The following is a 24,869-nucleotide window of genomic DNA, read 5'->3' as shown; positions in this document are numbered from 1 at the left end:
ATCGGTCTAAAATGAACAATTAAAACATGTTTGCATCCAGTGAAGACCAGTGGAGATGAACACATTGCTGGCCACGGTGTATTCTTTATTTTATGAAATGAAATAAAAGTTATAAGACCTACTTACCACTTCTGAACTTGCTTGATAAATTATACAAGAGTTGTTTGCATATCTGCTCCATTTACTATGCAAGGAATATGATTTTTTTTATTTATGCTCTCTTTGATTGTTTAGGTTTGCGCTCACGTAGGTAGAATCGTACCATATGCATCCTAAGCGCCTGTTTGGTTGTTTCTTTGTATTTTTATGCTTCTTCCGCAGATGTGCAGCAGTAATTGGTGAGGGAGATTTTATGTTGTGCTGACTCAAACAGAGGCAGGCCATTAGACTGACAGCAAGACCGTGCCATGAGGCTAATTACCACCCTTTGCCCTGAGGACACATTCAAATTCTCTCATGTTCATAAATACGTTTACTCGAAGTTCTCCAGAGGCAGCTCTATAAAACCTGCAGTTTGTTGTGTACTGAAGTTTGGTACCAGAAGGTGCAAAGAGAACATCCCTGCAGAAGGCTGCCATGTTCCAGGCCGCCTCTTTAGAAAACCCAGTAACTGGCACAGTCAGTGGACGCCTGGTGACCAGAGAAAGAATGAACGCTTTCATTGGAGTCCAAGTGCATGTTTTTTTTTTCTTTTCTTTGTTCTCTGTGACTGTGTAATGAGAACCTGGGGGGAAAAAAGGAAAAAACCCAATAGACAGTTACAAACTTGCCACAATCTCATTGTGGAATTTGCAATTACTTGCTGTCAGAGCAAAATCTCAGAGTACACTCTCAGCTGTCACTAACAACACTTTGTTAAGCAGTAGTACTAGTTTAGAACAGGCGTTTAGGGACTTGCAGTTATTTGCTTTTGTGATCAGAAGGGAAGATTAATGAATTGCTGTTGAGGTGCAGGTAGGCAATGGTTAGCTTAGCTTAAAGAATGCTAAAAGATCTTTAGAATTCATAAAGCGAATCTTTGAGACAAATCTAGTCACTGAAACGATGAGCTAGCCTCTTTTCAAAGCTCTCTAAAAGAATAGGTTAACATTTTGTTCAATACTCTTTTGCTAGCTGTCAGACATGAGGACTGATATAACTCACATACAAAGCTATAGCTAGCCTATCTTCCATTAGAATTACAAAGAAACAGCTAATTCTTTGTGATGTTATATAAACAGTGTTATTTACATAAGAGCACAGGTTGGATCTGTAAATGATGTACATGAGAACAAAAGGTGTGCCTATAGCTTCAAGGTCCTTTCAGGATCAAGGGCTAATGAAGATGTACGAGACTCACCTTTTGCTGTTGTCTTTCTGTTTTTTTATATATAATTTTAAGAAGAATCATACAAGTTAAAATTTCAAAAACAGCTTTTTGTTTTCATCTACCATTAATGTAATCTCTAAAAAAGACAAAATTTGAAGATTTCTGTTTTATGCTTTTTTGTTTGTTGTCCATTTGTCATCCGAGCAACAGACCGATTGAGAGTCAGCAGTTTTCGGTTGCAAGAGATATGCTGCTGTCAAAATGCTTTGAATAACCATCAGCTACAATCTAATGAGGATTTGGGTTTTTATTAGCCTTTTAAAATAAACCTGCTTCTGTAAACAAAGCTGGGTAGATGAAAATGGAAACCGTGATCCAGATGTGGCTACTCTTAAGGTCATATTCTCAGATTGATCAGACCAATGTGATCAACGTTACAAAAGAGCAATAATTAATTGATCAAATGTATTTTTTTATACCCTTGTCTCTCTCACCGTTTCTCTTAGGCGTAAGTCTCATACATACCTGATGTTCTTTGTATATAAGGTACAGTTGTGCTGTTATTCAGGTAAAGGCACCAGTTTGAATGAAGCCATCCAAGCCATGTTGGTTATGTAATAACAACAATGACATGCGTGTTCTCGGGGGCATTTTATATCATTATGCACTCATTAGCGCACCCCTGAGTGCTCTGCTAGTGCTCTCCAATGGTTTTGTCTCCGAAACCCTTTTCTGAAAACTAGTATTATTCTCCATTTTAGGCTAATGATGATGATCTGTTACCTTTTTGCATTTTTTTTTTTTAAACACTCACATAATCTTGTTATCATCCCGACTAAAAGTCTTTGAACTCTTTTGCTGTCGCTAAAATTTGTTTTAAATTATGCAAATGAAAGGGAGAGTCATCGTTTTTTGCCAGCAGAGTCGTTTGTGGGGGATGCACTTATTGTGTTTTAGTACATTATAAAACTTGGTGTGGAGAAGACCTATAGTAGAAATCCCTGAGCTGTTGATGTCTGTCCCCAACACAGATGTTTTGGACATGCGTCAAATAACTATTTCAGGTCTCCTACGATGAATGATCTTTGTGCACAATGCATGAAAACGAATATCTTTGTGTTCATCAGGTACTGAAGATCAACCTTATCGGCCACAGAAAACGGATTCTGGCCTCATTGGGGGACCGGCTACACGAAGACACCCCACAGAAACCTCCACGGGCCATCTCCTTACGGGTGAGTGAGTCTCTGCGAGCTGACAGTATGCGGTTTTACCCATGACGATATTGAGCAATATCTTAACCAATTAGGATTCAAATTATCATGACTCTATAAGACAGTAGTTCCCTTCCCAGATGGCTCTCTATTTCTCTGAGGGAAATTCAGCCTCCCCACTGCTGCAGTTACCACCCAAATGATTACCCAAATCTCTCGGAGAGAGGCAAAATGGCCGTCCCACCGCCGTTTCCTCCCTGCTGATTTGTCCTGGATGCTACTCACAATGAATTGGCTTTCCCTCTCCCATCACAGCCACACTCCTATATCTCGGTTTTTTCAAGCCCAGAGAAAGCCTGAAAATCTGGAGGCAGTGCTGAAACAGCCCGCTGTTCCTAAACACGTCTTCCTGTAAACCACTGAGTCATGAAATAGGTTGAAAAATATTACAACAATAATCCTTGTTAGTTTCCAGGGGGAAAGGAATTTGTTTGGCTCCTTTAATAAAGTTTGAAATGCTTAACCAGGCACAAGCGCTGTTAGCTTCAGCTAGATCCAGCGTGTATAGTATGCGGTATTGCTTGAATATGTCGTAACAATTTTAAACGTTTTAAAGTCCACATTTCAAGACATATAAAACAGAAAAAAGTTCCAAACTAGAGCAAGCAAATAGTCTAGTCTGAAACGAGACTTTCAGACTTTTAATATCAGTCCTAATTTCACAAAATTCCCTAAAGGTGTTACAATGATGTGTAATTAAAGCAAAGCGTGATGATACTGAATGGCTTAGTGCAGGGAAAAATTATGTATTCAAGCCCCTTTTCTTCCAGTGTGTGAGCAGAGGGCTGTGTTTACTCAGTAATCCTGCACAAACAGGAGCAGATAGTTTTGTGTGATGGACAAAATGGGTGAAGGAACACAGCAAAGCTTTAGACAGCAACTGAGATGCAATGCATGAGCTTGCATAGGCAAGAAAATATTACCAAGCTTCTTCAAGAGTCTTCTCGTACGATATCAGCTGAAAGTGAACAGCCTCTCAGGAGAAATAACTGACCTTTTACTTTGTAAGACCCTTGTGCCAATGGAAGTTTTAATTCTTTTGGGGATTTGAGTTTCTACTCAAGTTTGAAAACCTCTTAAATGAACATCATTTTCCACTTTAGGGATTTAGCAGGTGCTTTCGCTTAAAGTGACTTACAGTGAGCAGGCAAGGGTTCACTGTTGTGATTAAGGACACTGATGGATCTACTGAGACCTCCTGGTAACAGGACACTGCTGTTCGTCCTCAAGTTTGCAAAGTGGTTTTGGGTAGTCAGCAGAAAAGCATCACTGTAGCTGAAAAATGTAATGTGACACATTGCACTGCATTGCCCTACTTTTACACTTGCAGCGGTGACATAGCACATTATAATATGATATACAAAACCTGACTTGCTTCCTTTAACCCCTCTCAATCTGCCCACGTCTGTTTTGCACCAGGAGCCCGGAGGAAACCACACTCCTCCCCAGCTCAGCCCGTCGGTAGGCCAGGCAGCGTACACAGCAGGGGTCCCAGGTGGATCTCTGGACGTGCAGCACCTCATGATGCAGGCGGACGCCCGGCGCAGGCAGCGCAGCAATGACAACTACTTTGAGGACGTGCCGCGATCCAAGCTGGAGCGACAGATGGCTCAAGTCAGCATGGTGAGGAAGGGAGGAGAGGATGGAGGGATGAATGAAGATGGGAACTGGGAGAGAGGGATGGACTCAAGGAGTGTATTATGAATGGTCATAATCATAGATGCAGACCTGGCTGCTTGAATACATAAGCATTCTGATAGTTGCATTAAAAGCCGAAATATAACACTGAATCAAATCGAATACGTCTCATCAAAACCTTTCAAGGTTTATTGTGTTGCTCACTGTTGAACAGTGAGAGTTAAGAAAACAGAATAAGAAATAGTAGAAAAGCTCATTTTCATACCAAAATGCGTTTCTTTATGTAAAGTAATATAAATGCAAATCTGATTTCAGGTCTACATGTAAGCTGTAATCTATTATTATTTATTAGAAACAAATGAGCTTCATGGCAGGCATTTTGTAATCAGGACAGCAGAATATATCTTAATTACAGATGAAATATTAGTAATCAAATGACAATCTTTAAAATATGAGATGGGAGATAAAAATATTGTCTGCTTAGTTATTCTAACATAAGTCATCATTAATAATCTACAGCAGACCATCTAAGCAGTGTTTGCTGCATAGACACGTCACTAAAAATACCAAACACATATATACACACATATATAGACTTAAGAAGTAAGCATCTCGTCCATTCAGCCACTTGTAATCTCATGTGAAATGCTAAATTAGAACATTATGGCTTTCAATCAGTAGCAGCACAGTGATTCAGACACATCCCGGCTTACATCGGAGGCAGCAGCAGCTGTGTTTTGGTTCAGTATGATTGGGGTCTTTTGGTGTCTCCGTGTGAATCAGAGAGCCCATCAGTGCAGACTAGCACACGGTATGCTTGCCCTGATAAATCTCTTTTTTGTGTGTTTGCGTCACAGTGTATCCCCCCCTTTTCCAAAAGCAAATCTCTGTTGAATCATCTCTGCAAGAATAGAAGGACAACTGTTAGAGGAAGGAGGAAACATCCTTATTCTGTGTCATTACCCTTGTTCTCTGGCTGTCACAATGTTTCCATGATTGGTTGCCGCAAACGTTTCTCACGCCAGCTCTTCCCTCACCGTCTGTTTTCGCTCTCCTTGTTTCCTCCCCAGAGAACAATTACTGCAGCTCGCTTCTTTCTAGACACATTTGGCCATTAAAGTGGTAAAACTACAAACTTTTACCGACTAAATATTTTGAATCATCTCTCTCAGAAGGGAAAAACAGTTTAATGTGGTTAAACCGGTGGCGTATAGCATAGAATTGACTCTCGCGGACTCTCTCGAAAGGTTCGTCCCTGAGCTGTTTATTCAACAGTTCTTGCATTGGAATAGAAGATCTCACCTCTGCGGTCCATCAGCCTTCCGCCAAACAAAAACAGTCAGATGTGAACAGACACATAAAAATGCAGTGTTTGGCAGAGGATGTGTGAATACCTCCTCAGGCAAAAATCATCTGGTTTCATTTATAAAAGGAGGACTAAAAAAAAAAAAAACAGGCTTATTATCCTGACACATTCGAGAAGGATGAAGGCAAGATTTGGGCATTTTCTTTCTGTTTTAAAAAAAAAAAAGCTGGATACTTTACTGGGTGAAAAAGCAGCGAGCGGCTCAGCTGAAGCATGTGAACATGCAGGAGCCGAGCATAATTCATCCAAGTTTAATTTCCTTTTGGATGCTCTCCAAAGCATGTCCCCTTGATGGCGTGTCCACACGCAGTCATGAAAGCTGTTGTATTACAAACTTACACACTTTTATCAGGTCAACACGGGATATGCAGCACAGACCGCAATGTCATGCCCTCATCTTTTACTCCTGTGTAATCCCGACATGCAATTGCTTGTGTTTTCAGGCAGGCGAGTGGTGTGAGCCAATCACGTTGCGTCCGCCAAACGAGGCCACCTCATCCACTCCGGTGCAGTACTGGCAGCATCACCCCGAGAAGCTCATCTTTCAGTCCTGCGACTACGAAGCCTATGTGAGTCATACACTGTTGTTGAGCATTCTTAAATTTTCCCTTTTTATTGATCATTTGGTTTATAAATTCTCTATAATGTAGCAGTAAAATCCCTGAATCCAAGCACTATAAATAACTATATTTTTTCCTACCAATTGAAAAACTAGTCATAATCTTTGCTGATTGATTCGTGGCTTAACTGACTAAATGTTTCGGTTCTATTTGAATGCTGTCAATTCCTACTGCATATAACATTATTAAAGATCAGTGACCCTCAGCTTCACCTCTCAGTCAATAATGCACTCGGTTATTCTCAGTACTTTGGTAAATTTAGACCTTTGCCAGTTACATAAAGGATGTTACATATCCACGTTACCACAGATACAGCCTCGCACCTCTCACGGGTTACATACTGAGCTTCCAGGCTGAAGCGATTACTTACTTGCTAACCAGAAACCAATTTGCCATTTGCTTTCAGAAACACTGACAGGCAATATAAATGGATCTCTTAGACTGGATGGTTTGATGGCAGTGAGATGAAGACAGAGTAGTTATGAGCTTGGTTATTATGTAACAGAGGGGGAAAAAAAGAAGCTGGGAAATTAAATTGATGTCTAATTTGAAAAAAAAAAAAGCAGGGAAAAAAATGAGATGGAGGCTGTGAAAAAGAGGTGCAAGAAGTTTCCCAAGAGTGTGTCATCCCTCTGTTAGAAACCCACCCTTCTTATTTTTTACACCTTAGAAGATTGATAGCAGAAGCTTGGACCATTAGGCTTCCAACAGTTGTATAACTACACAAGCAATGTGTTTGGGAAAATGGGAGGAATCGACGACGGGTGGGCCACCGGGGAAAAGTGGTGGCTGTGCTTTCATGGAGCCATTTATGACAAGATCTCTAATGCTATCTGTCCCAGGACAACAGGCTCCAGAAAGCTCAGAGAGTGAGATAAATGAGGGAGAGCCTCAACAGAGCGCCAGGCAAGAGCGCTCAGTGTGAATACTGGCAAGGTGACGGAAGCTGGAGAGTGAATAAGAATAAATTAGATGGATAAGACACTGAAGGGGACCGCATTGTATTTGTTTTAATAAAAAAAAGAGGAATTGCTAAAAAAAGAAGAAGAAGAAAGCAACCAGGGCAGAACAATAGATGCGATGCATCAACGGTGTTCTCATTTTCAGCTCAGACTGCAAACAAACAAAATTCTCTCTACTTTCAGCGGCTCCTCGCGTAACATTGCAACTTTATTATGTCAGCTTTACAACTAGATTTTGAAATTATTATCTGAAGTTATTAGAGATCCACTTCCCGCAAAACCCTGCAGACATTTTGACATTATTACCAAACATGCAACATCATTAACAGCCAATATTATCTCAGCACAGACTGCCTACTCTTTCTTATTAATGAAAAAAAACTTTGAAGATAGGAAAATACAAAATATCTTTGAGTAATACTCAGGGCTCAGACACGAATGTTTTGTGATGTCGCTCTTTCATATGGGTCAACCTGGTGAGCTAAACCTGCTCATGTTGCTTTGTATTTAGTAGGAAAATGGGAAGCAGTGATTTACTGAAACATTTGGAAACACAAATGGGAACTCAGTATATAAGGCAAATAAAGTCTGTACAATTCTAACAACCTTCAAAGTCAATATTTGGTGTGACCACTTTAATGCTTCACAGCTTTCTTGTATGTCTATAATAGTCTCCAGGAAAAGTTCTCCAGGCTTGTTGAAGGACATTCAAAGCTCCTCTTGGGATGTTTGGCTGTAAACACTCACTGTTGTGGCTCGATCATGACACATCCCTCCATAAGACCTGTTGCCAGTGATTTTCAGTTCAGTTCTTGTGTCATTTGGGATACCTCAGCCCTTACTCCTCGTTTCTCATTTCTTAAGAACTTGACTTTCAGGTACTATTCATCTGAGTTTTTAGGCGTGACAATTCTTCTTTTGTCCTCTACTTGATTAGTTTTCTCAAATTTTTAAGAGCACGATGGCACCGTGTTGAGATAAAAGTTTTCTGCTTGTAGCTCTTTGAAAATCACCTTGTTGGTGCAAAATACTTTTTCTTTTCTTTCAAACCGTGTTTGAAAAATCCTTGACATTTACACAGATTCAGTTAAAAAAAAGAAGAACAAATAATTTGTTTGTGACAGGCTTCTATCAACGAAAGATAAAGACAGGAAATAATCCATTTTAAATGCTAAGTTGTCTGTTATGTGTAGACAGCACTGACTCATTCCTTGCATTGGGTGCGTATTTTGTGCTTGAATCATTCAAAGGTCAGTGTTAAGTGGATTAATTGGAGATTAATTATATGAATTAGAGGAGTGGGACTATGCCTCTGAACACTTCCAGTTCTTATCTATATATGACATCCTCAGTTCTACAAGCAGTTTGTTCTCATTTTCAATCCCTTCACTTCTTCACTTCCCATTAGTACATGGGGATCTGCCAGGCCCAAAAGTCGCTGCCGGTCCCCTCCGAGGCCTTCCCCAAACCGCAGCTCAGTTCATGTTTAAGCCATTCGACTTTATCCACTAAAAACCGCTGTCAAACCTCTAAAATGAGGATGTGGGCCCCTCTAATGAAACATTCCTCTGAAAATGGTCAGGGGTTAGCGCTGGACTGTGAAATCCAACAAATGTGCAAAGAAAGGCTTTGATAGACGATTAGAAAGGCTGGAGAACTCTGTTCCTCAAGACCACTTTAAAAGAAATTGCAAGAAGAATCTGGCTCCTTGGAAGCAAAATATAAAAAAATAGGGAGGTGGCTCAAGATTGTTGGACAGTACTGTCATTCAGAGTTTTCTCGACCTTTTCCTCCAACACCAACATGAAGTTTACATTTGTTGGTGACAATCCCAGCAGGCTTAGAGGTCCACTGTCCACTTAACATGTAATGAAAACCATCAAACTATGCTAAACATTAAAAATGTCCTTCTGTTCATCGTTGCATGCGGATGTTACAGTTACCCAGATACAGACTTACAAAGCTAGTAGCATGGCTGTAGAGTCTTAGCTTTGTTATGATGCCTTGAATTTTATTTGAAACTAATAAAAACCAAAAATTACTGCCAGCGACATGGTATAGGAGACAGCAGCTGGTCTTGTGTGCAACTATAATGCAATTTCTCAGATAACTGCCAGCAAGCCAGCCATAACAGCGATTTAACGTTGTTAGCTTGAGTCAAGACAAAGTATTAACATGCCCAGACGACCTCTTTCTGATCTGCCAAGGACTAGACTATGAAAATATGACTGAGTCAGTGTCTGTGCTGCGAAAAAGCAACTCATCATGCAAAGCAATTGGCCCAGAATGATGTTTCGTGACTTTAAGCAAATATATTGTCCATCAGATTCAAGACAAATCACGTGTGGTCCTTGACTTTCGAGTCATTTATTGTAGAGTTAAATAGATGAGATAAATGAAGCTGTAAATATTTCTCTCCTAATCCACTAAAAGCCTGCTTAAGGTCCCACTTTGGGGAATAAAGCCCCGTCAAGAAGCTGGTCAGTCATTGTGAGGCAGTGAATGTCACGCCCATTAAGTGCTCTAATGCCAACATAAACATTGTCCCTGTAAAACACCGTCACCATTAGTAGCTTCTTTATTAAATCTGATACTACGTGTGCAAAATTACTAACTGCATCCAGACAGAAGGATCTACCAGACAGCAATGTTAATGTACCTCAGGGAGCCACTCAAGGTTGATGTAATCACTGCTGTGCGCCTTTAATGAAACCCCATATGAGCCATGTAGGAAGCCATCCACTCAGTGCCTTCTGCATTGTTTATGCTGTTTACATCCAGGCTGAGCTGGTTGACAGTCAAGACCTGGCCAGCTGCTAAACTAGACACACATAGCAATGGTTAGAGGTAGAGATGCACAGATTCCAATTTCTTTGGCCGATACCGATTTCTGCCAATTCGGCTTGAGCCCCTCGTGACCCTAATTTTGCTTATCCTGAGAATGAATGAATGGGATGGGATTTTTGTTCTAAGAACTAAAACTAAGTCAACTTATCTTTAGTGGAAAATATAATTTTTATAATGTTCCCCCAAACTGCAATAGGTTCCAGATCTAATCTCATTTGCAAAACTGAAAATGAAGTGCTCTGCTACTAGAAAAGGGTAGAACTAGCTTTTTATCAGCAAAAAAAAAAAAAAAAAAAGGATCTGCAGATAAACTGTATATGCAAGCTTGACTAGCCACTGGGACATCAGACACTGGTTTTAGTAATGTCCTCTTGGGAAGCCATATCTTGGCATTTTAAAACTAGATACAACAGCTGAGGGGTGGACTTGACTGAGCTACGTAGAGACATTGCACACTTCTCACAAGAAAAGTTTAAAAGATGTTTTATTTAATGTTAATTAAATAAAACTTTGATTATTTGATTATGACTAAGCTGATTGGGAAAGCCTTTACTGAGGTCATGGATCAGGAGAGACACCAGTTGCCCCAGGCTAGCTATCATTAAGAATGCAGGTTTAAGGAACTATGTATCAGTTTCGATTTTCAGACCCAGATGCTCTGTCTTTGATATACAGTCTACAAATACATTGATGAAGCAGGTGTCTTAACTTACGACGTGATTAGAGAGGGCTGCTGTTGGAGGTTGTGGTATCCTCTTCAGCAGAGATCAGTGTAGCGTTCAGCTACGGCACTGCTTGCTGATCATTTGGCAGGTTGGCTCAAGCCATTTTATCATAATCAAGCCATAGAGCAGGGTCACCGCTGCAAGCAGCTGAGGCAGTAAAACAGCTGTCACCAGTCCCGACCTAGACAGGAGCAGTAATGGTAGAAACAGCAATGTCCTACTGAGCAGCACTGATGGCAGCAGGATGGTCTGTTCGTTCTTTGAGAGGATGGCTCTGACTAATTCATCAGTCACCATCAGAACGGCTAAGAAATTTGACAGCAGATGACTCTTCCTGCTGCTAGACTTCGTCTCCATCATTTCCGTTTGAGTTAGCTGGTATTGGAAATTTAAAAGCAGTCACAAAGTTGATGCAAAAGTTCACGTATTTACCTAGCATCGTGTTGTTTGTGTGTTTCCAACAGTACTTGGGCTCAATGTTGGTGAAGGAGCTGAGGGGGACGGAGTCCACACAAGATGCCTGCGCCAAGATGAGGGTAAAGCTCAATCTAACTTTATTTCTGGTACTGGAACCTCAAGCCAACATCTGGATAATTTTGATTTATTAAAACTCACTCGACCAAATTTAGCCTTGATAGCTAGGGATCGCCCTGCCAGGGCCTCTGCTCCTGGCTGCCGCCTGACGCACATTGCACCTAACCCCTGACCCCTACTGCGCCTCCTGTGGGTGGTGGGCCTACAATAACATGGGCCCATGTCCCTTTTTTGGACTAAGGCCCCCATGTGTCCATGGGGGCCTTAGTCCCCCATGGACTAAGGCCCCAAACTAACTAAGTCAAATTTAAGTAAAATTATTACCAAGCTATGCTTACTAGCTTATACTATAGCAGCTAGCATGAGAGCAGGCTTACTAAACCTTTAAATCTGGGACACAGTCTGAATGCCCTCACGCTCTCACTTGAACTTAAACTTAAAATATCATAGCGGTGGATTAAGTGTGTTGAGGGATTTATTTTTAATATCCTTGCCTGGGTTGCTTGATTCCTCACAATCCCCCTTTTACCTCTAATCACCTTATCTCTTCCTCACGCCTTGTGTCATTCTGCTGCTCCCTCTTTTTTTCATTCCTCCTTTCCTTTGTTTCTTACTGACAAAGAGAAAGAGGAATGTGCCCTACTATCCATGTCTTTTCATCCTGCTCATTCTTTCCATATTTTACTCTTAACGCTGACTCTCTCACTCCTCTGGCCCCCGGCTCTCACCCCGAGCTGCTGCGGTGTGAAGAAGAAATTTAATATTCGTATGCAAAGCTCTCGTTCCTCTTCTCTCTTTTCTTACTTTCTATATTTACAGTATGCCACCATCATCAGAGGGAAATTTTTCTTCTGCTTCTCATTTTCCTCAGTTTTACCAACCTTTTCCTGCACACTGTGGTTGTAATTAGGTGCAAAGAGATGCACGTCATATTACCCCCAGCTTTTGTAACATCGCTAACGTACCACTCCTTCATCCTTCCCTCCACGGTTGAGGTAGTTTTGGATGTTTAAGATCCAACTTCACTTCTCGGCTCGGATTCACTGCCAGCGAACTGCCTTTGTCAGTTTTTCAACACTACCTGATAGTGACAGGGTCGAACTGTAGCAGCAACATGCTGCAGGAAGGGAACAAAGAACAGAACAAAGACAAACAGATATGGGATAGCAGCTCGCGTGTTCGACAAGGGAGGAGAAAGAAAGGACGGGCTGTGATAGGAATATGGATGCTGAGGAGGAGGAGATGACAAGTGATGAAGAACACAAAGTTGTTCAGAGAAGGAAGCTTTGAATATATTAAACCTTTTGTCAGGTAGAATGACAGCTGGGAGGGTAACGCTGACATCGCTGTAAATCACACAATTCTTCACAGCACCTCTCGGCATAATGAGTTCAGTATAGGTATGTAATTACAAGGAGTGAGGAGAGATATACTGTCAGAGCCCGATATGACCTAAAAGTTAATAGACTTATTGAATTGAATCGCTGCAGTGACTTGAGTGTAGAAAGGTCGTTTCTTATTTTATTTTTCGTAACCTTTGAGAATGGTGCGACTAGAGTTTGGCAATCAAAGCAGAACAGAAATCCTCATTAAATACGCCAAGTTAAATTGTCAAGTTTACTTTCACGAGCTGCCTCCAAAGTCACTGCTGGTTTTTTTTCCTCTTTTTTTTGTCTCTACCTTCTCATTTTTGCACAAGAAGTCGACAGAACAGATGAAGAAAGTGCCGACCATCGTGCTGTCCGTGTCCTACAAAGGAGTGAAGTTCATCGACGCCACAAATAAGGTACAGCAATGCGCACGGCTCGCTTCCTGTGAGGCCCGGTGTAAATGACACACCGAGTGTAAAGCCCGCACAGCATTGCAGTGCTCGTGTCTGCTCTGTGCTGCTGCAGCCTCGCTGATTTACAACGGTATGTACACAGAGCACAAACAAGCAATAATCAGGATGAAAAGGGATGAGCTGAAAGTCTAGAACAGAATGGAAGTATTTGAGTTTCATGTGCACATATATAAGAAAAGAATCAGGTACATATTCGGATTCTTGTTTGAATTGCACTAAAACAGAGTATGCTCAAGTAGGTCATCCACACTGAAATATACAGAGACAGTTTTAGATATTAAAGTTACCCAACAGTGATGAGAAGGAGACCAGCTGGTGATTCTTACCAGAAAATTAATTAATTAAAAAAAAAATCCCAAGTAAATCTGTATTTGGCAATTCAATTCTCCAATTAGTCACACAGACATGCTTGTGCCTTCTCTCGGTCCTGCGTTGTTATAGAACACAGAAGGAGATGAAATGTGCAGCAGCTCCCTCTACAACGGCACGCCACAACTCATTTTGCGTTAGGCTAGTGTAAGGTTTCCTCCACGCCCTGGAAACTAAAATGGGCTGCGTGAAGACGTCCGCTGCTACGTATATCTGCGATTGTCTCCAACACAATATAAAGATAATTAAATGTGCAATTATTTGTGGAGGGAAATTACACAGACTTTGGAAAAATGATTATGCGTCTTCCTGTTGACACCATTATAGCGCTTAATGTATAAAAAGCATCCTCAAAACATCTTTTAAAATGTAATAATAAAACTATCTGTGCAGCCGTCCTCGTGGATTTTCACTAATGTACTAAACCGCGAACGACAGACGGAAAGAAACAGTATTAAGTACAAAATCCATTAGGAAGATCAAATATAGTAAGTCATTATTAGTCCTCTGTGGTTACCTGCTGTGTGGGTTCACCCAAAACAACAACTACAAGGAGAGGATTCCTCTCTTAGCTTAAACCAAGTAATCAATATGCCTATTTATATATAATCAGTGCAGAGAGACAGCTCTGTCCTGTATGACTAACCTGGCATTTCACTGGTTGAATGTTATGCAACTTCTTTTTGATTTCTCTCAGGTGGAATCATCTGCATTGCACCGTTTTTTTTTTTTTATCTCTACAATATGTCGTTTTAATGTTTTCATTTTCATGCCCTTAAAAAAAATCCACTTCTTCTAGATCAAAGTTTAATGCATTTTCAGCATATTTTCTTATAATAGCTCAAAGCAACTTCTAACTTAAATGTAATGTTTACTGATGTTGGCCCCCGCTAAAACTTCTCTTTGGGCTTTGATGTTTTTTTAATTCACAGCGCTGAGATGTGCTTTAATTAACGCAACACAAAGTCTGAGCGTTCTCCAGTGACATTACCAGAGGGCAAATTCCAACTTAGTGACTCCAGAAACGTCTCAAACTGAAAAGTGTGCTACAGTGATTATGAGTTTGAGATGAATAATAAATCAGATTTGTTTTTCCGTGAAGTGGCTCAATGGAGATAATCTGCGATCTCTCTGTGCGCTTCTTTATCGTTCTGCTTCTGTGTTTTCTCTTTTTGTTTCTTCCTCTCCATCTTTCGCTCTCTCTCTGTAGAACATCATAGCGGAGCATGAGATTCGTAACATCTCGTGTGCAGCTCAGGATCCAGAGGATCTGTCCACATTTGCCTACATCACCAAAGACCTCAAGTCCAGTCACCACTACTGCCATGTCTTCACTGCTTTTGATGTGGTCAGTATTGACACTCTGCTGTGCTCACAGGCGAACATCAGACTCACTGTCCAAGATCACATTAACCTATTTGATTTTGCCTTTTTATCAGAACCTGGCCTACGAGATCATCCTGACGCTTGGACAGGCCTTCGAGGTGGCCTACCAGCTAGCCCTACAGGCTAGGAAGAGTGGCCACGGATCATCCACACTGCCCGAAAGCTTCGACAGCAAACCCAGCAAACCCGTCCCTAAGCCACGCATCAACATCCGCAAGTCTGTAAGTAACGCAGCTGCACAGCTGCACTACTGTTCAAAGAAAAAATCCATCCCTGTCAAGTTCCACAATAGTGAGGCCACATGTTCCAGATGGTCTAGATTGGATTGCTTTGGTCTAAAGTGAAAAAGCTTCAAATTTTTTTGAATTTCATTCCAATAAAGCACTCCTATTTTCACTGGACTCTGTCCATAATACCCTACCAGTATCATCCTCACTCATTTACATTATTTCTAAACATCTGAGATTGGTTTTCTAGCTCTATCTGCTCATGTTCTTTGCTTGCGTGCGCCTTGGCCCAGCGGACTAAGCGGCAGAGGTGTAGGTGGATATTTGATCTGTTAAGCGTTCACTCAGTCTTACTGTCCCTGCAGTCTCTTACACACTTGGCTGATTGATGATGCGTGTTTGCATAAAGCTCCAGGGAGGCTTGCCCGCTCTCTCTCCGGGTGTGCATGAGAGTGTGTGTGTGTGTGTGTGTGTGTGTGTGTGTGTGTGTGTGTGTGTGTGTGTGTGTGTGTGTGTGTGTGTGTGTGTGTGTGTGTGTGTGTGTGTGTGTGTGTGGTTCTGTGTAAAAGAAGATAAAGAATTCTCATGTGGAGGACTGCATTATAGGGAAGAGCTTTTCGCTCATGTGCAGTAATCTGCTTAAGGTAGGGCTGGGTATGATAAGAAATAAATACAAATGCTGATATACAAATGCTTTGATGGTTTAAATGATAAGCTGAGGAGCTTCACTTAAGCTGCATCAGTGCATACAGAGCAAAAGAGGAAAAGACCTAGTCTTCTCTCAAACCTGCAGGAAAGCACCTGAATGTAACCGTAATGGATTTAGAGAACGATGATGGTTAAGCAGAGCAAAGTGCTCCATTTTTGCCCTTATTTCTGCTCACAGATATCATTCAGAACTGTGAACTTGTTCTGTTTCCTCCTTTAGCCTGACATTCCCTGAAGTGTAATAGATATCCTCGTTGGTGGCTGTATAGTAGCTTGACAATGGCTTTAGTCCAGCTTGTAGCATCGATGGGCTAAAAGATAGCCCTTCAATAGTGCTTATTGAACAGATCGTTCTGCAAACGAAAACTGTTTCATGTCTTGTGTCAACTCGATAATCGGGATGAGTCCAACGTCTGAGCCCAGGCAAAAGCTACAATGACGGATGGTCATATTAAAAGTGTCCAAGGTTTCAAATATTACAGTTATAGTGTTCCAAAAGCTCAGGCTGCAGATGCACCAATGGCTCAATTTCAGAGTGTTTTTCTGTTCTTGGATGTACTCTTGTACTCTTGTATGACACCAAAGCGAGGATATTATCTCATGCACCCACCCACTGGTCAAACCTCCTGTTTGCAAACGGCAAAGAGAAGAAATTTTAAAGGGATTGTGGCTTTAAAAAGGAGAGGAAGTAAAATGGCCTGTTTTAGGCAGGTGGTGAACTAAGAGTCTGCAGCAGTTACTTTGGACACATTCATTCAAAGCCTCTCGAGTTGAGTCCAAGGCTGAAAATCTGAAGCTGAAATGAGCTTAATAGGTCTCAGACAAGTCAAAATTTATCAGTCATGCTTCTAGTGGACTCTATATGCCCCTAACAGTTATGCAACTTATATTGATACATATAAATTATGGTAATCAATACCCAGCCCTCGCTGTTTAACAGCTTCTTTCCCAAACGGTATCATAAAAGCATGTGTCATACCTCCATCAAATACGGCGTCACAAAGTCTATCAATAAACCTGCAGCCCTTCCATAAACCCCACAACAGACAATTAAAATAGTCACCCTAACCCACTCTGCACTCACTACCCTCCTCCACTGACAAACACCAGCTCAGGCTCAGCAGCACACATGTGAGTCCAAAAGGCCTGGTACAGAGTTATAGTTGCTGCTGTAACGGTGTGCTTGGACCAAATTTACATACTGTGAGTCATGAAAAAAAAAAAGGTGATTGAGTGGAACAGCAGTTTCATAGGACTGCTCTCGCTTTCTAAAGTTAGTGTGAGATGTGAGATGGTGAGGAAAGATGGGAAAGGAGAGTGCCTACAGAGATGATGGATGATGGCATGTGTACACACAATCTGCTTAGTCGGCAACCATTACATTAACCATTAATTGTCTTTTTTCCTGCCTGCTTCATGTATATGTATGTGTGTGTGATGTAGTTAATGGCTTGTGGTGTGCAGCAGGGCAAAGATACTGCAGGATTCATTTAATATTCCTGCCACCCGCCAGCAATGATCTCCATCCTCCAGCACCTCTAAACCCATGTCCTTTAAAATACAGTAGCTTTGTTTCTCTGTGCACCAGTAACAGTTTCTCCACAACCTCCCATTGTCATATTTCCCCTGTGAGCATATCAGCTTGCAAATCCCCCCCCCAACTTCCACTTAACTTACAAAGGTGAACTTTGAACTAACCAAGACTGGTATGTTACTGTAATGTGACACTTTTAAAGCAACAGATTTCATTTTAGATGGTCTACAATAGGCCTGGGCCGTATCAGATTATAACAGCTGTTTAGAAGTCCTTATGGAAGATGGAGACTATGAGTGTAGAAAAATGCCTCCGCCCCATATACTGTATATTAAAGATGGACATAGCAGTCGTGGTTTCACTAATTGGTTAGCAAAATCGGGCTTTTAAGTGTTTTCGCTGTTGCTATATTTTTTGTTACTTAACCAGACAAATCTAACTGACAAACTGAGAGACTAGGAAACCCTTACCCTTTAACAACCTTTAAAACAACTGGAAACCCGTCATGAACCTGGGGAAAATTGTCTAAATCCATTTGAATAAACTAAGCCTGAGTGTTAGAGACATTTTTTTTTCCAGAGCTTTTTTTGTACAGTTGCTGTGGCATATTCATACTAGTGGGAGTGTTGTTGCCATGCAGGAGTTGCTATATAAGTGTGGCGTAACATTGCCTTCTCCAGTTTGAGTTTTGCTGTGTTGTGGTAATGCTGCTGTCCCCCGCTGTTTCCAGGGCAATGAATTTGCTGCCATGTTGTTGCCATGGTTTTTTTGCTCTTGGTTTTAGACCGCTGTTGCCTTTTTTCTGTTGCCATGTAGCTGCTCTGTCCTGGCTGTGGTTTTTGCCTTGCTGCTTTGTTGCTTTTGGAGCAGGCCGACTTTGACTTGTGTATGACCTCTGCCTCCCTGTAGGTCATCATGCCCCCCTCCAGCCGCTGGTCACTGGGCCACATTTACACCCCTCACCGGCCTCCTCTTCACCCTCCTCTTCCTCCCTCTCGACTCTTCCATCTTCCTCACAAAGCTCAGTCACAGGTCCTCCACGCTTTTCCTTCTCAAATCCTTTGTTTTCACATAATTTTTCATTTATTCAAGGAGAAGGCGCCATCTGTAAGTGCTTCCATTTGAATTCTGTTGCTTTTACTCAACTGACTCTGCATCCTTGTGTGTCCTCTTTGCTGTGTGTGTGCGCGTGTGTGTTTCTTCATTTACTACCCCATGGCTCCATATCACTTTTAGTAGCGCTGGTATTAAAAAGACAGCCAATCTTGCAGAGCCAATCCATTTCATAAGTGCTTCAGTTTTTACGTGTCTGTCTGTACCAATTCAGCCTCTGGATGGAGATGCACCGCCTCCTTCTTTGTGGTATATTTGAGATGGTAAATTAATATAAATAAAGCGCTTTGATCAATAAACAGTAGAGTTGAGCGGTTGGACGTATAAACCAGCTAACAGTAATTGGACCGAGCTGAAGGATGAGGGATTTTTTTTTGGTCTTTTTTAAATTTTGTTAAATTATGCTAATTAAAGGGTCTGGCTCTTGAGAATTCGACTCGGTCAATAATTATCTCGTGAATTCCTTCCTTTCTTTTTTTGTGTTTAATAAATTCTTAGAGTTGCCAAAGATTCTCATCATTAGTGACCTTGTATGTCCTAGCTTGCCAGCTACGACAAGTGTTGTCAGCCTTTCAGTGGCACATGCTGCAGGTTGTGTGGCCTAAATACTGAATTGCATAAATTTTCCCCATTTACTTGCTCTTTCATGGCTCAGTCATACTACAGTGAAAATAGGACCGCAACCTCTTTCCGATTTGGAAAAAACTGGTGGTTGCCCAAAGACTACGTTTATTTATAGTTATATAGTATATTATATATTATATTGAGTGTGTTGAACGTGCAACACACTCAAATTCTGGGCAACCAATTTCAATCACATGGTGATTGCTTGGGTCAACTGGCAGAAGGCAACCTGTCTCCACACCATCGCAGTATGACTCAGATTGACTGCAGTCACCCTCAGATAGACTAGCAGCAGTCTGCAAATAATTTCCATCTAATTTATAAATGGAGACAGATTTCCAGCATATTGTAATCACCCTGAGTCAGTCTTCACCGACAAGTGCAACTCAGCAGGAAAGCATCGCAATAGGGGACTTGATTCAACTGGTTATTTTCCGTTTATATTCCTATATAAAAGTAAGGTTTTAGACTGCCTATAGCATTTTGCAGTTACATTTCCGTTCTGCAGAAACTATATCACTATGTGGGAATGAATTTCTGAATTTCTGTTTTAAATTTATGAGGGTCTGGCAGGACTTAGAATTTTATGTGAATTTCTGTGTATATAGATGGCAACAGATTTGCGTTTTTTACTGATTTGTTACAGTTGAACAACTTGACTCCATTCAATTGGAGCAAATTTGTCTTCTTGCCAATTTATCACATGTCAAATTTACTTTGAAGATTGTTCTTTGAAGCAACTAAGGCAATAGGGCTGGAAGTTCACAATAATTGTAGTCGTCCTGCAGTCTCCAACTATGGTTTTCCCTAGTTTGATTGTAACATTAGAGGCTGCACTTCATTTAGATCAAGGCTGTGAAACATAAGTCCCGGGGGCCAGAATCGGTCTGGCAAAGACTCCAGTCTGCCTCACTGGATAGCTTTGGAAAATGATAACAAGGGACAAATTTTGGACTTTTAACTGTATTTTTCCTTTATAAAGATCCCCATGGGTCCCTTCATACTCATACACCAATGTAATTAGGTAATAAAGAATTAAATGGGAGAAAAGTTTCTGGGTTTTTTCAACATCTACAGAAATGTGTTATTTGTTTTTTTTACAGCATAAATCTGCAGTTTACAGATTTATTCCTTCGTGTTTAAGCCTGAAGAGTGCTGACAGATTCTTTCATTTAATTTCATGTGGAAAATGAATGTGTAGTTAAAACTTCACAAGTCATTTTCATGCGAATCATCAAATCAAACGCTGGACTCAGAGTGGCCTGCTGGAGCATTTTAAAACACTGCCTACCCTTTATAACAAATGCTTAAAAATGAGCTAAATGCTTAAACACACTTAAAACCACGTAGGTTCAGTACTTCCAGAACTAAATGCTTGCACTGAACTTTTATATTTGGAGTGCTTTCACTTCTGGCCCAACCTCACACTCGCCCAGAAACATCTTCATCTATCACACAAAGCATATGATTTTTATAAAGGGTCATTAAAGAACGACTGCCGTTCCACAGTGTACGTAGTGCGCCAAGAAATTATTCAAAAGTTCAATAGACCCACACTACAAAGAGCATGTTTTACATCGGTTTGGACCACTGAGTTCGGAGCCAAATCAAACATTGGACGCCCCGGTAGCATCACTTAAAGTTTCTCTTCCCACCCCTTCCTTGGGAAAAATTCATTTTGAAGGCAGACGATTCATTCAGCGTCTTCATGTGTGGTTGATGAATTTGATACTGGTGATGCTCTGGATGAGCTCTTTACTGAGCGTGATATGTTGTGATGCCGCGAGATCGAAAGTGTGTCTGTGTTTGCCCTAATCCTATAACCCCAAAACAGGATTATATGGTCTTGCTCTGGCTGTGTGTGTGTGTGTGTGTGTGTGTGTGTGTGTGTGTGTGTGTGTGTGTGTGTGTGTGTGTAAGTAAAGAAGAGGATAGAGAACCATATTAAAATTACAGTTAGTTTCAGTACTGTTGCTGTAGCAGTGTGTTAAGAGAAGATAACAGAACCATGGCTCTGTCAGTGCACCGCAGAGTTAATCCAGTTTCCTCCAACAACACTACGACACCTTTCAAAGCTGATCTTTTTTGGCTTTATTATAAAATGTTAACACTACATGGAGATGCAGTTAATAATTTGCTCATATGTGTTTGCAATTCAAGTTTACAAACACGCGTATTCCTGTACCGAGTCAACTTTACCGCCGCTGCCATCCCCCAAAACCATCTGAAAACAAACCAACAGACTGGAGGAAAGCCACCCTCGGCAATACGCCTCTTGATTGTTGCCTTGGGGTTATTTTTGAAAGCGCTCTAGATTGTTTGGTTTGTTTCTCAGCCACCACGATGGCTTTGCAGTTACAGACAGCATCTCTGTTAAAAGTCTTCAAAACTGCAGGAAGTGGCTCAGGAGGTAGAACAAGTTGTCTGCTCAACGGAAGGTTTGTGGTTCGATCCCTGGAAGTGCCAAAGCATCCTTGGGTAAGCCAAGGCCAAAGTGCTTGTGAATGAAGAAGGTTGTATAGCATTTTAGAGTGGGACAGGACTATATAAGAACTAGTTCATTTACCATTCGTACAGCTTATAGGTGATGCACTGCCTCAGTGTGAACACAGACATGACATTTATTCATATTAAAAAAAATGTGTATATTCTCAGTTCTGCTTTCTCATCTGTAATATTTTCTCCCGCCACCTCATTTCTCTGTAAGCAGCCGATCCTCCACCTCCATCTCATTCATTCTACTGTATCACTCTGATGTCACCGACTATCAGCATGAAATAATATCTGAAAATTGCACCTCAAGAGGATTTTTTTAAAACTACAACACAGACTTTTGCATTGTTTGGTTTGAAATCATTCAACACAGCGATACTATATAATAAATTGGCCGTTTGTCCTGCTTCTCCCCCTCTTGTTTTTTTTCTAACTCTGCTTCTCCCCGTCCTCCTCCTCCTCCGACTCTCTGTGTCAGATGGAGCAGCCATCCATGGATCAGAAGGGCCATGCCAACGTGCCGTGGATTGTGGAGCCAGGTCAGGAGGCCAAAAGAGGAGTCAACACCAAGTACGAGACCACTATTTTCTAACATACACCCGCCTTGTCCAATCCTGTGTGTGTGTGCCTTTCAGAGGTTGCCCTGTACCGGGGCCCCGCCCCGGAGTTGGGCACGAGCGACGCACGCCGCCGCGCCACCTCACCGGCTGAAAAAATAAAAATAAAAAAATTTAATAAAAAAAAAAACATCTCGCCCCGCCCCCGATAGCCGAGCCTGTCCACTGCATGATGACGTTTGGCGCTGCGTTGTCTCTCTCTTCTTTCTCCTTGTCTCTTCTTCTCTCTTTTATTTCTGCTCTCCCCCCCTCTCTTTGGCCTGGGCCACATCCTCCTGCCTGCAGGGCTGGCGCATGACCTTTGAACCCAGGGCTGTGGTGCACTTCTGTCTCCACCTGTAGGGGGAATGGTCAGCTCTGTTTTTCCACTTCATGTTTGTCGGTCAGTCAGCAGTCAACCACTCGGTTATTCTGCTTCCAGTTCTTGTTTTTTTTGTTTCTTTTTCTTCCTGTTTATGGGTGCAACCATTTGGCTTCGTCTCTCTCCTCCTTTTCTCCTCCAACTGCCTCCATCCCTCACTTTACTATTCATTTTAGCCCTTTTGTCCAACTGCCCCTGATAACTTGAACAAGATTTGAAACCAGAGCACTGCTAAGAGGCGAAACAGTGTTTTAGCTGTCTCTGAGCACCGTGTGGGAGCTGACAGTGAGGAGGGATGTTGTCCTAACTTGACAACTGGAGGGAAATTTAGACTTTTTAAACACTTTTTAATCAAAGAGGAGAGCTGAACTTTGGGAGAGGTGATGTAGCACAGTCTAACTTTGACTCAAACTGGTTCATCCAGCAGGCTACTAGAATGTATTTCAACTTTTTGATTCTTTATATCAGATTATTTTTTGGAGATAAACTTGTAAATTTCTTTGACAAACTATATTTTAAACTTGACCTGTGACACAGGAAGATCTAGGTGAACTTTTGCTTTTCTAGCACCTTTTTTCAGCACATGTTTGTGTATATGTTCAGAATTACTTTAATCACGTGGAGTTTTTTTTTTTTTTTTTTTTTTACTTTGTTTTCATTTTTTTTCCCAGCCCATAAACCTTGTTTTATTTGGGGGAATAAATCTTGTATGTAAAAGGTTTAGCATGTGGCTTGTGAAACGCATGGTGGCCATTTTGGATTTGCTGAGCAGGGGGGCCAGTGGAGAGGCGGGGTGTGAGGGCTCTCTCGATAAGTGATGTCATCTCATTTGCAGGGCAATGCCGGATGCTCATGTCTATTACTGTGGAATGCAAAGAATGTAGCCAGCCCTAAACATGGACCTTGTCACACACACAATGCAAAAAGGACTACAAAGGACCCTCTTGTTCACTTTTCAAAAGGACTACAAACATGGATGCTACTCCACAGTGTTTAAAGTTGACTACAAAATTTTAACGTCATTCATCCACGTGTTGCTAGACACGGTAAACATCGGACCAACTAATAATTAAACACACACACACACACACACACTGACAGGACTGCATCTTGACAGACGACCGTCTGCTCTGAATGTACACTTATTTGAAAGCAGCCTCAACTTTCTGCAACTCCAGCAGGATCCGTTTTATGCGCCCAACTGGGAGGCATGACCTTCGAACTTTTTGGCAGGTCAGCATCTCCATGGAGACTGTGAGTATGGTTACAGGGCATGTTTAGGTAATAGACGGCGGGCTGACTAAAGGGCATCCCCGGGCATGTGTCAGTGTTGGCATGAGTTCCACGATGTCTGGCTGGCTCTTTTGGTCCTCTTTATTTTATTTCTTTGTTGTTGTTTTTTCTTTAATGTCAGAAAATAATAAAGAGATATATGCACAAGTGTGTAAATGACTAGCTGCAACACGCTCAAGATGCAACGGGTGTCTCATAATGGATGAAGAGCCTATGTGAACAAAGCATCTAGAGTCTAAAAAAAAAAAAAAGTATTCTATTCGTATTGCCTGACATTTTAATGTTTAATATGAGAGTATTATATTACCATGAGGATTATGATTATACTTGTGCAATTCTTGTCTACTGTTGTCTTAATGTTACATTATTTTTCTATGATATGCTGAAATGAAAACCTTGGGCCTGAGAATGATGGCAATCCTTTAACAAAAAAAAATAAAAAATAAAATAAAATCCGAAACTAGGCGATCACACTTGTACACAGAGAGCGAATGTCGCAGGTGGCTAGCTAACTTTTAGGTCAGGTCAACTCTCCATCATTTCTCACGGGGCTCTACTCTTATCTAGCAGATGTACTATTTTAAAAACGCAGTATTACTGTATTATTTGGATGAGAAATCATCCAGTTATAAAGTGTACATAGATATTTTGCCAACTCATTGTTCATACATGTAAAAGAAAAGAATAAAGGATTTGCAGCAAATGGCACTGGAAACATGGTACCAAAATAAAGGTTGGACATTTAAAAAAAAGTGGTAGATTGTAGAGACTGTATTTTGAGTGCAAACTAACATGAATTATTTGGTGTCATCACTGCTGACCAACTAATGTACATAGGCTTGGGCTTCCAGCACACTGATTTTTGTAATTTTGGCCATTATTTATATCCTTGTAAATCACATTAAATAAAATATGACTTGTACAACCATATTTATCCATGGGATGAAGTTGTTATTACATCTTTTTTTTTTTTTTTTCCCCCCCCATTCTCAATCACTGCATAGAAGATCTAATACCAGAGTAAAC

General features: G+C 41.2%; 1 protein-coding gene across 5 annotated transcripts in view; it reads left to right on the top strand.

Annotated features, from left to right (window-relative positions):
* Positions 1-24,773, top strand: part of anks1b (ankyrin repeat and sterile alpha motif domain containing 1B) — a 264,035-nt gene extending 239,262 nt beyond the window's left edge. For 3 of the 5 annotated variants that reach the window (XM_040035435.1, XM_040035438.1, XM_040035439.1), the window contains 9 exons: positions 2,437-2,544; positions 4,003-4,206; positions 6,031-6,156; positions 11,206-11,277; positions 12,975-13,061; positions 14,698-14,835; positions 14,927-15,094; positions 22,051-22,142; positions 23,386-24,773. In XM_040035435.1, the coding sequence (XP_039891369.1) occupies positions 2,437-2,544; positions 4,003-4,206; positions 6,031-6,156; positions 11,206-11,277; positions 12,975-13,061; positions 14,698-14,835; positions 14,927-15,094; positions 22,051-22,142; positions 23,386-23,434 (1,044 nt within the window). In that variant the 3' untranslated portion in view covers positions 23,435-24,773. Of the gene's footprint in view, positions 1-2,436; positions 2,545-4,002; positions 4,207-6,030; positions 6,157-11,205; positions 11,278-12,974; positions 13,062-14,697; positions 14,836-14,926; positions 15,095-22,050 lie in introns of all 5 variants that reach the window. The other 2 variants (XM_040035436.1, XM_040035437.1) reach the window with 2 other exon arrangements.
* The last annotated feature ends 96 nt before the right edge of the window (positions 24,774-24,869 follow it).

The sequence above is a fragment of the Simochromis diagramma genome, unplaced genomic scaffold (genome assembly GCF_900408965.1).
Source record: "Simochromis diagramma unplaced genomic scaffold, fSimDia1.1 OVJJ01000816.1, whole genome shotgun sequence".
Classification (NCBI taxonomy): Eukaryota; Metazoa; Chordata; class Actinopteri; order Cichliformes; family Cichlidae; genus Simochromis; species Simochromis diagramma.
This window is presented reverse-complemented; position numbering and strand designations above follow the sequence as displayed.